The sequence below is a fragment of the Xiphias gladius genome, chromosome 22 (assembly GCF_016859285.1).
Source record: "Xiphias gladius isolate SHS-SW01 ecotype Sanya breed wild chromosome 22, ASM1685928v1, whole genome shotgun sequence".
Classification (NCBI taxonomy): Eukaryota; Metazoa; Chordata; class Actinopteri; order Istiophoriformes; family Xiphiidae; genus Xiphias; species Xiphias gladius.
The window spans coordinates 11902713-11918074 of NC_053421.1; the positions used below are offsets into that span (position 1 = coordinate 11902713).

At 41.2% G+C, this 15362-nt stretch overlaps 1 protein-coding gene across 1 annotated transcript; it reads left to right on the top strand.

Annotated features, from left to right (window-relative positions):
- Positions 1–8371: 8371 nt before the first annotated feature.
- Positions 8372–14847, top strand: irx4a (iroquois homeobox 4a). Its single transcript, XM_040118493.1, has 6 exons — positions 8372–8416; positions 9362–9613; positions 10639–10745; positions 12175–12177; positions 12545–12855; positions 14117–14847. Exons 1-6 carry the CDS (start codon positions 8372–8374, stop codon positions 14845–14847), a joined length of 1449 nt encoding a protein of 482 aa, XP_039974427.1.
- The last annotated feature ends 515 nt before the right edge of the window (positions 14848–15362 follow it).

Sequence of the window (15362 nt, forward strand, 5' to 3'; positions counted from 1 at the left end):
GTTCTTTTCAAATTTGTGATGGTTAAAATGTATTCAATAACTGGTGGCTGCACATGATTGCAGCTGGGTTGGCTGCACCGGTCGTGGTCGCAGGTGTCGGGGGGGGCAGTGGTGTGGTCTGGGGTCTGTCATGGCAGGGAAAGCAGACCCCTGGCCCTTCCTCGCGTGTGTGTTTGTGTGTGTAGGTGTGTGTGTGCGTGTGTGTATATCACAGTACGATCAGTGTCAATCCAGAGTCTGACATGATGGGTCTGCTGTTGGTGACACAGGCAGGCACACACACACACACACACTCTCACGGAGAAAGGTGAGTGACAAGTCTCATTGTTTGGCCAGCCAGCCTGTTTGCATTTCCCTTCCTAAAGAAGAGCAGGGGAAAGAAAACTACTTTGTAATCAGATACATAAAAAATGATAATCTATCTGGTACAAGTATGTCTAAGTTTAGTTTAGGCACATAGAAGATTTCATCTGTTCCTCTGTTGCACTTGTAAAATACTCAGTAAAATACTTTTTCCTAAGATGTGAGATTGCCCATAATAGGCCCTGATAAACCTCTACTGTTTTATTTAAATTTGGGTTAACACTCAAACGTTATTTAGAATGCAGGCCACTAGATGATTTTAGACAGGTTTGTAGTGAAAAACATCCTGTGTCAACATAGGCTTCTTAAAATCAGCTAAATAAAAATGTTGCAGTAAAACAGAAGAGCCGGGTATTGTAGATTTGTAAAGTAACCTTTGTTGGCTACCTGCAGCCTATTACAGTTTTGATTGCAGCTTATTGGAAGACATGAGAGCACATATAACTCCTCAGCAGTGATGACTAAAGACAAGGGAGAACTAGCATGGCACTCAGTAGAACTTCGGCCGAGGCCAAATACTGATGAAAATGTCAAAAAATGCCTTATCTCGTAATGTTAAGGAAAGTGAGAATAAAATTCCTGGATATCCCCCTTTTACCAGATCCACACCATGATTTAATGCTTTCTTCCCTGGCCCATGCCCCATCCCCCCACCAAGTTTTGTACAACTTGGTTCAGTACTACACAGAACACAGGGAAAAACATAACCTCCTTAACGGAGGTAATGATACAATACAGACAAACTGAGATGAATACAAGAATGAGGGACAGTAGCCGGATCAAAGCAACAGTGGACATCATAGAGGAATTGTTATTATTTTGTTTGTATTCCTTTGTTAAATTGGCTTGAAAGTAGGAGTCATACATTCAGAACAAGATCAAACTTGATGTGTGAAACATAGTCATTTGATACTAATCAAATTTTGTGCTTCATTACAAAGGATTAGAGGGGTCAAAATCATTAACGTTACGAAGAGTCTCTACAGTCTCTCCAATGATGTGTTTGAATTTGGCCCACCACTCGGCATCTTAATATGCTGTGGTTTCTGTTGGGGCCAATGTTATAGGTTAGGAATCCGTAACAAGACAAATGTATTAATCACAGTGTCACCAAAGGTTGTTCTTGTTCTTGTTCTGAATGTGTTATATATGACCGATTGACATAAATATTTGGCATACAGTCTCTCTGCAAGATATGTCAGATTACAAATCAAAACAAATCATATGAATCAAAAGTGAAAGAATTTTAAAAAGCTGGGCTTACGGTAATATATGCATTTGTTTCCAGTAAAATTCATATTTAAAAAATTGCCAGCACCATTGTTGTATAAATTGTCATTTACTACATGTTAATGGTGTAAAGAGGAGATAATGCCCTACACTCATCATTGAAATCACAGGGATGACAACAGAGGAGCAGGTAAAAATGCCAAAGTTACAAGACATTTGATTGTTTTCACTCGTATCTTGGACTGTGGAATGGGCAGACACACACACTGAGTCCAGTAACACAACCAGTGAACAAGGGGCCAACACCAAATTTTACAAGACACATTGGGTTCACATTTTTGGAGCTTGACAGTCTACACACAGTACTTCACTATTTCATTCTCTGGCCAGTTGCTAAGGGAACACCTGCAGATAGCTAGTTAACTAAGTGCAGCGGAGATGCTCCCCTTGTGTTGATCAATTATGCATGTGCTGAGAGAACTTTGACATGTTAAACCTCTTAGAGAGGCGGTGACGGAACAGCGAGGGAGATGGGGGTGAGATGAAGACTGAGAAAGAGAGGGTTGGATAGACTCATCTTAGACATATTATCAATGGTATTGTCAAAAAAAAAATAATTTTTGATTTCATAGCCATTGCTACACACCCTGCTTGGGATACATGAGGGATAAAAGGTACTCTATCGTTTAAAATGCTAAGGCTGCATGATTTGCATAATGCATTTGGACGTCCACTTTAGTAGTGTATTTAATATAGTATGTATCATAAATTCACACACTGTCTTTTGTATTCTTTTTTTGTAATACCTTAGATTATGGCTTGCAAATTACGGTATACATATTTCACAATATAAGAAAGATTTTATTGCAGAACTGGACAACTGACAAATGTTAATCCCTTACACTCAGGGATTACCTGGAATATGGGGTTAACCAAGGACTGCTTTAACAGCTCACCTTCTCTTTAACTACCCTGCAATCACAGTGAAAATTGGGTTCCACAAGGGACCACTTTATTTTACAGCCCACATACCCTGGTTTACACTGTAATAATCGTCTGTGCTTTCTCCTGATTGTAGTGTACTGTCACTAAAATGTAACCGCTGCTCCTTCAGCTGCAATTACTACTACATGCTTTTCAAACAAAATTGTCAATTGGTGAATTCATTTAAATCTTGGCACAGCAGCATTTATACTATAATTTATCTAAAAAAGTATGTGGTTTTGCCCTCAGTTGTATGATCTGATGATATGGAAGCAAATAAAAGCTTGTCTACTTTAACATCTGTTGTGATCATCAGAAAGATCCAGCATTAAAACTACACTTCTTTTCCCCAGTATTTTATTATAATTTTAAACACATGTAAGTAAGTATTTTAAAACCAATAGAGGTGTGTTCTTCTTTCTAGGCTTAGCCTAATGGTCTTTCCCCACCAGCAATAATAATGTACAGTATATTAATAATAATAACCCCACATTTAAAAACTTTACAATTTAATTTCAAAAGTAACATTTGTAAGAATATCATAATTTTAAAATACAGTAAATGATAGTCACACTATTACTTTACACTATTACATCTATTTAAAAGTTTCTCAGTAATTATAAAAAAAATAAATACATATGTGTAATTTATTTCTAGGTCCCTCTTGAACACAAAGTTGGTACCTCCTTACTCCCTAACCTCTTGTCTTCTTCCTCTGTCCTTACATAGTTGTCCTAGTATAGGTACCCAGTACAAATTTACTGGGTGAGAAATGACCCATAGACTGACCAGGCTAGCCTGATAAACAGCACATTGAGGAAATAATTACAAAAGCCACCTCAGCTGAGAATGTTTACTAGTTTGCACAGACCACCAAATAAAAGAATTGATTACCACCTGGAAACATCTTCAGCAACAACAACAAAAGTCACCAGTTTTATACAGAGTGCCTGAAGGAGCCCAGTGTACAACCCAACTCATGCAAAAACCATTAGGGCTTTAGGGCCAAAAGAAGAGAAATGGGGGAAAAAATCATTGTGTTGCTCAAGAGAAGAAATAAGAAATACATTGAGAAGATCGTTGGAGATCAATATTCCATTTGGACTCCAGGACTAGACTAGACAGTAGATAGGCTAATGTTTTGCTGGATAGGCACTGTGTGTATGTGTGTGTAAAGAATGCTTGGACATTATTTCTATGACTGCAGAAAGAGAAACATGGTAACTATTGAAAAGCCTGGGAGCTGCTCGGGGCTTCATGTAACGGAGCGAGTCGGCCTGTGCAACTGTCTTCACCTATTGAGGTCAGCTTGGGCTTCTACATTGTTGACTCAAGAAACAGTGCATGACAAAGAACTAATATTTCATAAAGTTGGAACAGAAATAGTGCCGTAACAAAACAGGGCCGAACCGTTCAGAGTATAAGCTGACAAGTTGGCTAAATGTTTTATTTCCGATAACTATGACATAAGAGAAGACTAAAGGGGTGACGCAGTGGGATCTAAGCACAAACAAAGAGATACAAAACAGGAACGATACCATTTTGAATAAGTCGATAAACAGAGTTCTTCTTTCACCTGAGGCCAACCCCTCACTGGGGAGTTTTAACACGGCAGGGGTCAACATCAGCACTATCACTGAACCACACTTGACAGAGGCAAGTTTCCTGTCTCAGTGCACACTAAACTCTTAACAATGTCCAAAAGAATTCAGAGCAGAATTCACATCTTTGCCTCTGATCTGAAGACGCTCCAATCTAAGAATTTGTGAAAAAAAAACAAAACTGCTCACTCAAAGCTTCCACGGGCACAAATTTAGCTCGGGCAAAGAATGTGAAATTATACTGATGAAATCTTGGGTTTGAGGAGTTAATTCATGAACTTAAAACTAAATATAAAACGCTGACCACTAATCCATACTTTGACTCCTTACAATGTTGCAGAAAAGTTTTTCATGCTCACATTTACATATCATATATTGACAGAAATCAGGCAAATTATTTCTCAGTTCCATCACTAAAAATAATAACTGTCATGTGATTCCAGCATCTCTACTCTGTAACTCCTGCACATGACTGTATAAACTGAACACACTACTATACATTATTTCATATTAGGATCACTAACTCTGTTCTGTTGAGGTAAAAGCTAATATCTGTAATTGATATAGCTCTATGAAATCTTTACCAATCAAAAAAAGTTGAATGGATGAAACAAGATAAAGATGATTATTGTGAAAAAAGGGGAGGACTGAAGTCAATTGTCAGGAAAATATCTAGAAGTAAGACATCTTACTTGTAAATCAAGTCAAGTGAATTTTATAACAATGTTGTTCTACCTTCGACGTAAAAACAAAACAAAAAAACATTAACATTTAACATCACACACCACTGTCATGAAAGACTGAGCTCGCTGCATCATCAACATCGTGACCTTTGTTTTTGGTGCCCGGCTCACTTTAAAGTCATCTGACTGAAATCTGGGGATAACAAGGTGTTTAAGCCTCCTCCCTTCCCCACTCTCTCGCTCTCCCCGGCTGTGTCTCTCACTCACATAAACACACGCATTGAGGCATACACGCACTCCCCTCCTTGAGGCTCATTAATCAACCACAGATTATCAGGAAAGTGACACCTTCATGATTACAATGTTTCTGCGGAACTTTTTAATATAGTTGGAAAGGAGATGCAAATGAGCAGGCTCACTTCAAGGTGCAACACAGTTATTATTCAGATTACAGTAGTTTGAGGTTGATGTCATATGGCAAAAACGGAAACTCCAATACCTAACGAAATGGACATAAAATTCCAAGACGTTAGAGATTTAGAGGATTTTAATGATTTTTATGGTTAAATTTATGACTGAAAAGTATATTCGGGATGCAGCGATAATAACTACCCCATTAATTGGTCTAATTCGAGCCAAGGAGTTGATTTATGTTGGCCATTGACCATGATGGATGCTCCTACATTACATCACTGCTGAACACCGCTATCTGTCTTTATTTATACAGTAAAATCATGCCAATCAATAAATGATAACTGATAATAACTGGGTGATTATCACGTTTAATTTCATACAAACAAAACGAAGAAAGGAAATGCAACCAGGCCACAAGCATAGCATCTTTGACCTGAGCTGGAACAGCATCTTATCCATCACTTGCTCCACTTTAAACGCAGAGCATCCCTGCTCCTCCACATCTGTCCAAGAAAAAAAAAAGGAAGCTTCTCTTTTAATCTTTAAACGCTAAACAAGCATGAACTCCCGCTGTCGCCTTCATTTTCCGTCTAAAAGCATATACTAGTGCGCCTAAATATTTGATTATAGTTGCCAGATAACACCGGCTAACGCAGTGGATAATGAAAAGGTATACACCAAGAGGAGGAGAGGAGGGGGTATATGGGCAGTATAGTTTGGTGAAAATGTCTGTCAGATTTTTCTTTTTCCAACTGTCTCCGGCCTATTTCCATACATGCACAAGCGTACAGGTCCATGCAAAGGGTGATAAACAAAGTCAGCTGAGTAGCCCTGATTATAGGATATATCTCTGTGAAAGAATGCATGCCACTTGTGTGTGTGTGTGTGTGTGTGTGTGTGTGTGTTTGCGTGCGTGCGTGCGTGCGTGCGCGTACGCTCCCACATCCCCAAAATCAACGTGTCAACACTTTCCCTTTCGTCCGCTGGGTGTGATGTTGGAGATAAATTGGGTCCCGCCCTGCCTTAATGCACTGCATGTCACATTAACCCCAATGAATTTAAAAAAGAAAAAAGTCTAAATTAATAAGAAAAAATGGAGCTCTGTGTGTGTGTGTGTGTGTGTGTGTGTGTGTGTGTGTGTGTGTGTGTGTGTGTGTCTGTGCGCGCGTGTGTGTGCGTGTTTCAGCGCGTGTGAGTCTGTGTTTGTGTGTGAGGTGTGAGTGAGTGTATGGTTGAGTGCTTCAGACGGGTTGTTAAGGTGGCATTAGAGTTAATGCAAATTAAAAAGCGCTGGCTGATCCCTTTGGAACCCCCCGTTAATGCGGGCATGTGCTTGGAGGTACTAACCCCCTATAATTCAATTTGTCAAAATGAATGAGAGAACAGACATTTTATGGAGCCCGCCCTCCCGCACCACACCAATTCCTCCCCAAAAGAAAGAGGGGGGGGGGCAAGACAAAAGTTACTTAACCGAAGCACAAGCCTCTCCATCTTTATAGCTCTTTATTACTTCTTTCATCTGTAAATGAAAGCGAGCAATTATTGCAAGGTGCCGGTATCATATTATTATGTTGGCCCCGGTCCCCTAGATAGTCATCAATCACTCTCAATCGACCTGTCACCGGCAGGCAGAGATCCAGCTGGAGAGGAGAGGAGGAGGAGGAGGAGGAGGAGGAGGAGGAGGAGGAGGAGTACATCATCATTAATTTGAGGAGCGACCCCCGGGGCTATCCGCATGTCTCAACCCGGGATTCTCCAAGCAAGGCAGCGCGCACCGGTGCCGGGGCTGCTTGCGAGCCAGTTCGGGTCGCTTCTGATGTTGTGGTTACTGCAGCTTCACGTTTTCACCTACCCAGACCGCGAGTGAAGGAGGGAGAGGGAGAGAGAAAGGGAGGGAGAGATCCATGTTTAGATAGATAGAAATCAGTGGTTAGGTTTTTTTTGAAATCAGAGATTAGAAGTTAAATTAAGCTTGGATAGGTGATTTGAGAATGACCCTTCTAAAATTCATGAAAAGATGAAAAATAATCGGGAGTTGCCCCGAGACGTGAGTGAGATGCATGTGGAGAGGTGCAAAGTTCATTCAAACTATATCCTATTAAGCACATTTGGGGAGGCAGTGGGGTAATTGCAACACTCTAGGGACTCGTTGCTCCAGGTGGAGTTTAGGCACAATATGAAAACCAAAAGACGATCTCTTTTAAGTGAGTTATTTCATATCTAACAGATTCCACATATGACTACCGACGTGTTTTAGTTCTGTTTTGGGTTTTAATTTTTTTGTTTTTTTTGGACGCATGTATTTTTCGTAGGCTCATTTGTTCGCTCTGACGGGCTGCAGTCTGTCGCTCCGCTCAGTGTGAAAATATTCTTTTACTAATTCATTTTAAAATCAATCGCTCTCCCCCGGGCGATTAGGAGGACTGGTAGGAATGTGCTTAATTAGTCCTAATGCATCGGAGCTGATACACACGTTTGCATATTCAAGACGCCGAGCGGCCTAATTGACGGACTGGGACGTCTTTTTTTTTCAGAAACGGGACTCCTTCCCCTCGTCGCCTCTGAAATGTTTTTTTTTTTTTCTTCTCGCTGAGCCGCTCTTCCTGCTTTTGTCGTCCTGCCGAGAACGAAAATGCATATTAAAGTTACAGTCTGGTCATTTTTAGAGTGGGAAACTTCTGACGTCAGAGTCACCGCCGTTTAAAACAACCTGCCTCTGCCGCTGACGTCTTTTATACTACTTTTTTTATATGGCAAAAATGTGTTTCTGACAACAAAGTGATTATTCCAGGCAAAGACCTCAACTCATTTATTTATGCCCAGAACTCGCTTTAAAAGGAAGAAGGAAAGCAAAAGATTTGCTCAGTTTATTTATTTATTTATTTGTTTTTTGTTTTTTTCTTCCCCCCCCAGTTGAAAGGCGTTTGAGTGGGCGCATTTTACACAAATTAAACATGCTACTCTGCTTCGCCCTATAAGCATCCTAGGAGCCTGTGCTTACCGATCAATTGGTACAGTCAAACAGAGTCGCAGCCTGCGTTAGAGTGGAGACCTTCAGTCTCGCTTTATTTCTGGATATTGGGGGACCTCTCTACCATGTCATATCCACAATTTGGATATCCCTATTCGCCTGCTCCACAAGTAAGTTCATGCAACTACCTTTGTTCGAGTTAACCGGTTTGTTTTTGGTGTTGTGATTGCAGCGATTGATTACCCCATCGATTTAAGCCTGATGCTTTGGCGCACTTTGGCCAAGAATCGGGGAGGCTTTCGCAGCTCGGGTGTGGGAAAAGGTATTGCATTACAGCCAGTGATACCTGTGTTGCTGCAGCGATAGAAAAAAAAAAAAAAAAAAGGTACGTAAGAGCTTAACCAGAAACCAGCGAGACCCCCGACTTCGCGTTCACTGATTTCTGCAAGATAATAACCTCTCTGTAATGTCAACCACATGTTTATTTGCGCTGGAACACACATGCCAACTTGTTCTGCACACGCTCTGTGTGTTTTGCGCCGCAACGCAGCTGCTGTTTTGTTTTGGCTTTGAGCCATAAAAGATCATTTGGGCTTTACTCTCGGGTATCCACCGGGCGATGTTGTGAAAACATGTCGCAGCCATATCTGTTTATAACGCCTGCGTTTCGTTTAGATCGAAGCTGAGAGAGGACTCGTTTTGGACAGGTTTTTGCGCGCACATTATCGCAAGAATGTGGCACATCGTTCATCACCAAATAGCAGCCTTTTCGAGTCATTTGATGTTGTGTTTTAGTTCTTAAAGACTGACATTCTGAAAAAAAAAAGCTGCGAATAAGGACGAGTTTACCGAGGTCGTTCGCGAAGATGCAAAATCGTTTTTTTGTGCAAAACCTACTTTAATCATGTGTCATTTTGCGGTTCGAGAAGTGGTGGATACCGGTAGCATGTTGACCTTTTCCCTTCATATTTAAAAAAAAAAAAAAAAAAAAAGTTATGAACTAACTTCGTGACCAAAGTGCTCAAGCTTAAACTCAGATTTAGCTTCAATGCAGAATCAAATCAAGCACAGCACTAACTTTTTAAACCGATATTTCTATCTCGGTCTCCACCTAGTTTCTGATGACAACCAACTCTCTGACCACTTGCTGTGAGTCCACCGGCAGATCCATAGCCGACTCCGGAGTAACGGCGTCCGGGCAGACACCGGTCTACTGTCCCGTGTACGAGAGCCGGCTGCTGGCCACGGCGAGGCATGAGCTCAGCTCCGCCGCCGCGCTGGGCGTGTACGGGAGCCCCTACACCGGCGGCCAAAGCTATGGGAACTACGTTACATACGGCACGGACGCCTCGGCTTTCTACTCGCTGGTAAGCCTTTCACCTCACCCCTCTTGGCATTGATGAATGGAGCCGCAGGGCGCTGAGACTTGAGCCAGGCACACCTCTCCTCTTTTTTTTTTTTTTTTTTTTTTTTTATGCACTACAACCGAAAATACCAGCCCTTTGCTGCCCGTGATTCATTCCCATATCACCCTTCAGCCAAGTTTTCTTTAATAAATGAAAAATGCTCCTCAGGTTAGCAACACAGGCTCTCATGTTCCAGGTGTATATTTGTCTTAAGAAACAGAAAAGCCGGAGAAAATGTCCAATAATTCCACTGTTATTAAAATAAACCGTTTTTTCATGGAAAACAAGCTGAATTGTACAAGAAGACAGACTCTGTATCTGTTAAATCATCAAAATTCTCATATGTTTTCTATAACAGACTTCAACAGGGTTTGCCCACATGGGCCTATGATGTTTTTAGTTGTTTTTGTGTTGAAATTCTTCAAGTGCTGACATTGGTAGGAAAAATATGATGATAGGGGCAACTAGAATAGCTTTTGCAGTCTCTAATGGATGATATGTGCTATAATAATTAAAGCAGTTTATACTTTGCAAGATACCCTCCTATAACCATCTCACAAATCTGTTCGTCCAGAGCCCTGCACTGACCAAGCTTACAAATCTAAGGTCCCTATTGCTTTTCTTTAGTTTCATTTTTAGAAAACCTCTATTTTGAAAGTCTGTCATTTCAGTTATGACATTAAAATATGCATCTGTATATAGCACACGGTATGGACAAGTTACCACTGTAGTAAACTTAGTGTCGTTTTTCCATGTTTCATTTAGCACAAGATTGTTTCTTCAATACTCTGATGTCCTGCACAATCAGCCATTACCCTCATCAATAGCCCTAGTGAATCACACAGCCAAGCCACTTTAAAATACAACCAGTATCCATCTGTTTCACTGATAGAATTTTTCAGCATCAGGTGAGTTACTTAATAAGCTAAAAATGACTTCCTATCTGTGTCACTCTTCTAAACACTTGTCTTCATATATGATTGCAGGGCACATTTGATACTAAAGATGCCACAGCTTCTGCGCATGCGGGAATAACCCAGGCGACAGCCTACTACCCTTATGATCCTACCTTGGGACAGTATCAGTATGACAGGTATGTTGTTTCTATGACAGTGTGTCTTCTGTTGATTTTTCTAATGTATGAAGCCTCATTATCAGTGCAAACAACAGAAAACTTTGAGTGAACTGTATAACCTTTGTGTACTTTAACATAACATGCGGCAGGATGGAAAAAATGATGCATCCAGTTAGAAACGTCAGAACTTATCGCGAGCCGTGTAGTTTGCACAGGTTTGCAAGCCTCTGTTGAATGTGCTGTTAGACAAAAACGGGATGTGAGTAAAATGTGGGCAAAAGGTAACTCTCAGAGTGTTATATACCCCAGTGTAGGCTGAGTTTTCCAGCATTAAATCAATCATCTCTGGGAGGTCAATGCCATTCTCATCACGTCTAGTAACACTGGGTGATCACCTCCATCTCATGACATATTTCTTTCCTGATGGTGTGAATTGCTTCAGAAGACCCATGCCCCTTTCAGCAAAGCATGAGGCCTCCTCAGTGTGGACGAGCATCCCTGCCATATCGAAAGGTCTTCCCAATAATCAGATGACAACCTAATTAAGTTTGTGATATGGCGAAAATGTAGGGCATGGATGATAAGAACAACTGATTATGTTAATTGTGATCAGCATGCTCCTTGAATAGAACCAGCAACTTTAAAGACGCTAGCACCAACGGAACTGCATGGGAAAGCACGGAAAAAATGCCTGCTTTTAAAAAGTGTCATATTGATTAGACTTATAGCTAAAGGGGAGTTCACTTCCCCGAAAAACAAAGAGCCCTTTTACCAATAAGACTAAATTAGGTATAAAGTGCAAAAGTTGTCAGCAGGCATCCTAATAAGTGCACTTACAATAAAAAGCCTAAGTCTAAAGCAGAACATAATCAGTAGCATTCAGATAAACAAGCAGGCCTAGAGCAGTACCACTCTGTTTGCGCCCGTCTTTTACCTGAGGGGTCATCATTACACTCAATAAAGCAATTTTACAGTCTATTTTATCTGTGAGGGAACAACACTGGGTAAGGAAAGGTACAGCGCTCTTCTCCTCTTGATTCCCTTAGCAGTGTTTGACCTGCACTAAGCTATACAGAGCCATAAAGGCCTCATAAAAGCCTCCCCTGAGAGGACTTTTACAGCTCACTGCTGACTGAAAATCAACACTCTGCATTTTAAATGTAGGTCTATGGGTAATATTTGTGCTAGAGGAAAGAGAAAGGAAGGAGTCTTGCTGTGATAGTAATGGTTTTAATAGATAATACATTGAAAAAAGGTTGGAAAATAAGAGATGGAGTCCAAATACACTGGACATTTTTACTGGTAGAATAATTGGCACAAGTTTAGAGATTCCAAATATCGGTGTTGGTTTGTTTGAGGGTTTTCATGGAAGTTATGTTCAAAAAAGTCACCCCTGCCTTACATCTAGTCAATCTTGCACAGTACTGCATGCTGCACATGGTCCTAGCAGGTCCAATGCTTATGTCCAATTATATTAAACAATGTGACAATATTAAGGATTCCCAAGGAATAGACAATACAGTACGGTGTGTTTAAGGGCTGTTTTTTTTCTTCCAAATTATGTGTCCTACCTTATAATGTCTACTTTTAGTTTTCAGATCTTGGTATAATTGAAGCATCCGATAGGTTTACGAGTGGGACTTTCAGGCTTATAAAGCATGTTATGCATCGTTTCAGGAAGATCCCAAGAAGCAGGTGTCATGGTTTTCAGGAGAGAAAACCTGCCTGGGCAACACATAGAATAAGCCATGCAACAAGCATCACATATCATATTTACCCTCTCATTACCATTTTGTTTGTGTTCTTCTCGTTAACAGATATGGTTCCATGGATGGGGGAACAAGGCGCAAGAACGCCACGCGTGAGACGACCAGCACGCTGAAGGCCTGGCTGCAGGAGCACAGGAAGAACCCGTACCCAACTAAAGGCGAGAAGATCATGCTGGCCATCATCACCAAGATGACCCTGACGCAGGTCTCCACCTGGTTCGCCAACGCCAGGAGGAGGCTCAAGAAGGAGAACAAGATGACATGGCCACCCAGAAACAAGGGCTCAGAGGAGAAGAGATACGACGAGGATGAGGATGGGTCACAGGAGGAGCAGATAAAAAGTGAAAACAATGAAGATGGTTAGTGTCAAAATGCCTCGTTGCTCTACAGAAATAAAATAAAAAGGGTACAGCTTTATACTGAATTGTTTGGCAATGCCCCACGGATGTATTTAGCCTCTAAAGCATGTTTTGAAAACTTGTTTATTTATGACATCTCATAAAAATACATTATTATGTTGTCATAAGGATTTGTATCAGTAAATTGCACCCTTTCTTTTTGGAATACAACCATACCTCACTGTAGTATTATTTCTTACTATAGATTAAATCCACTATGAGGTACCAGGATAATGACTGCAATGATTATTACAATTAAAATAATAAAAATAACTAAGAGGAAAATAATCAAGAGAATACTCCTAAGTTCCACTGCAACCATACAGCTACAACAGTATTTTTATTTGTTTATAGGCGTGGCACTCTATGGACTGGGCTGTTGTCACCATGATGCCAATTATTTATTCATTTATTTATTTGTTTATTTTTGCACAAATTGTAAACTAGATTAAGGAATATTGAATTATGTCACATCATTTAAATTTTCTCATAGATTCTATAAAGGTCTTCTATCTGGATATGCCATCGGTGTAATACTTGGATTCTCTAAAACCCTATCAAACTTGATTTTTTTTTCTTCTTTTAAATTATAACAAGAATATCAGTGTGCGATCCTGTTAGTAAAGCGAACCTGTGCATGATGATGATAATTAGAAAAAAATTGACACTGAGGTATTACAATGAGTTTTTACAAGGTTTGGTGTTTATAATATGCGCTCAAAGCCACTTCATAGACTTAAGTAATTACATTACAGTTCTATCCACGTGTAAAATGAAACTTTTCAACAGCATCAATAGTTAAAATGTTCTACACAGGGCCGCCAAAGGACTTTGATCAACATAACAAACTTGGAGTAGCAGTGAACAGGCCTCAGTCAGTTTCACAATTTAGGCACCTCTTTACTGATGAGGTCAACTTCCACCAACGTCTTGAAGCCATATGAATTAAAACTTCTGATATAGGCCTAAAGGGGTCAAGTCAATCAAGTGCACCGAACTGATACATATCATACTATGGATTTATGATAAGTTGTTTGGAATAATCAAGCTGCACATATTTATTAAACTGTAAGGCTATAACATAGCCTTAATTTCACAAGTACGATTGCAAATTCAGTGTTTGACTGTCCAGGATGCCATTACCGGATCTGATGCCTCATCGTGTGACACGTCTGCTGCCAGTGACGTTTCTGCTGTCTCCTTTCTGTTCTCGTTTCCCCAGAGACCAGAAGTCGGGCCGATAAGGACCTCCAGCTGAGCGACTTGGACGATTTCGACACGCTGGAGTCGGAGAGCTCGGAGTGCGAGCTGAAGCATCGGTACCACATGAACACACACATGTCTACGACAGCCGACTGCCCCACCGAAAATCTCATCAAGGACTCTTCTCTGAAACTCTCCATCCCCGTTTCTCTGGGAGGGGAGCAGGACTTGAGCAAAAGTTGTCTCAAAACGAACCCAGAGGACTTCCAACCGGATAGCAGACAGCAGGCAAAGGTGTGTTACAATCATCATCATCAGCAGCAGCAGCAGCAGCAGCCGCAAGGACACCAGATATTAGACGGCAAACCCCGGATCTGGTCCTTGGCCCAGACAGCGACATCCCTGAACCAGACTGAATATCCATCCTGTATGCTGAGGTGCCAGCCGCCGCCCTCCTCCCTCACCCCGTCCCCCGTCGCTACCTCACCCGTGACCGGCCTGGACAACAGGCAGGACTCGCCGGTCACTACCCTGAGAAACTGGGTGGACGGGGTTTTCCACGACCCCTTGTTCAGGCACAGCACTTTGAGCCAGGCTCTGACCAACACCACCGTCTCCTGGACCACGAACACCAAAGGCGCCATTCTGGAGGCTGAGAGGAGCGCGGCGGTCATGCAGCAGCATCAAGACTCCCCCAAAGACAGTGCCATGGGTTTCCCCAAAACTATCAACAAACTTTTCTGCTCCTAACAAAACCAAATGACCCTTTTATTGCAAAAAGAGAAAGACTTTTTGTGACTGACTCAAAGTCGGATGGAAAAGCCTGTTACGTCTCCATGTTCCCCTCATTATGTTTTATTCGTTTTTTGAAGTAATGGTCGCTATATGCTGTTACGTTGGCGTCACAGACGTGAAATATCCGGATCCGTTTGGCCTATTTGATTCGACGCACGCACAAAACTCATCGAAATGTATAAAAAAGTTTACATCCTGGGAAAAAAAATAGGCCTAAGGTTTACATGATTTTTATTTTTCTTTACTATGCGCATGCAAATGTAATTGAATATTATTTAGGTCTCAGCAGTTGAGTATCACTATTAAAAGGAAAAAAAAAAAAAAAAAAAAGAAGTCTCACAAATGCACAGCTCTCCCAGGAAGTGGGTGAGAGCGTTTCAACTTTGTTCACTGAAAATAAAGGCAGTCGGTTTCTGAAGCGCGCTTGTGATGTTGGGTTAATGGTGAGAGTTGCTGTCCATGGTGCTGAA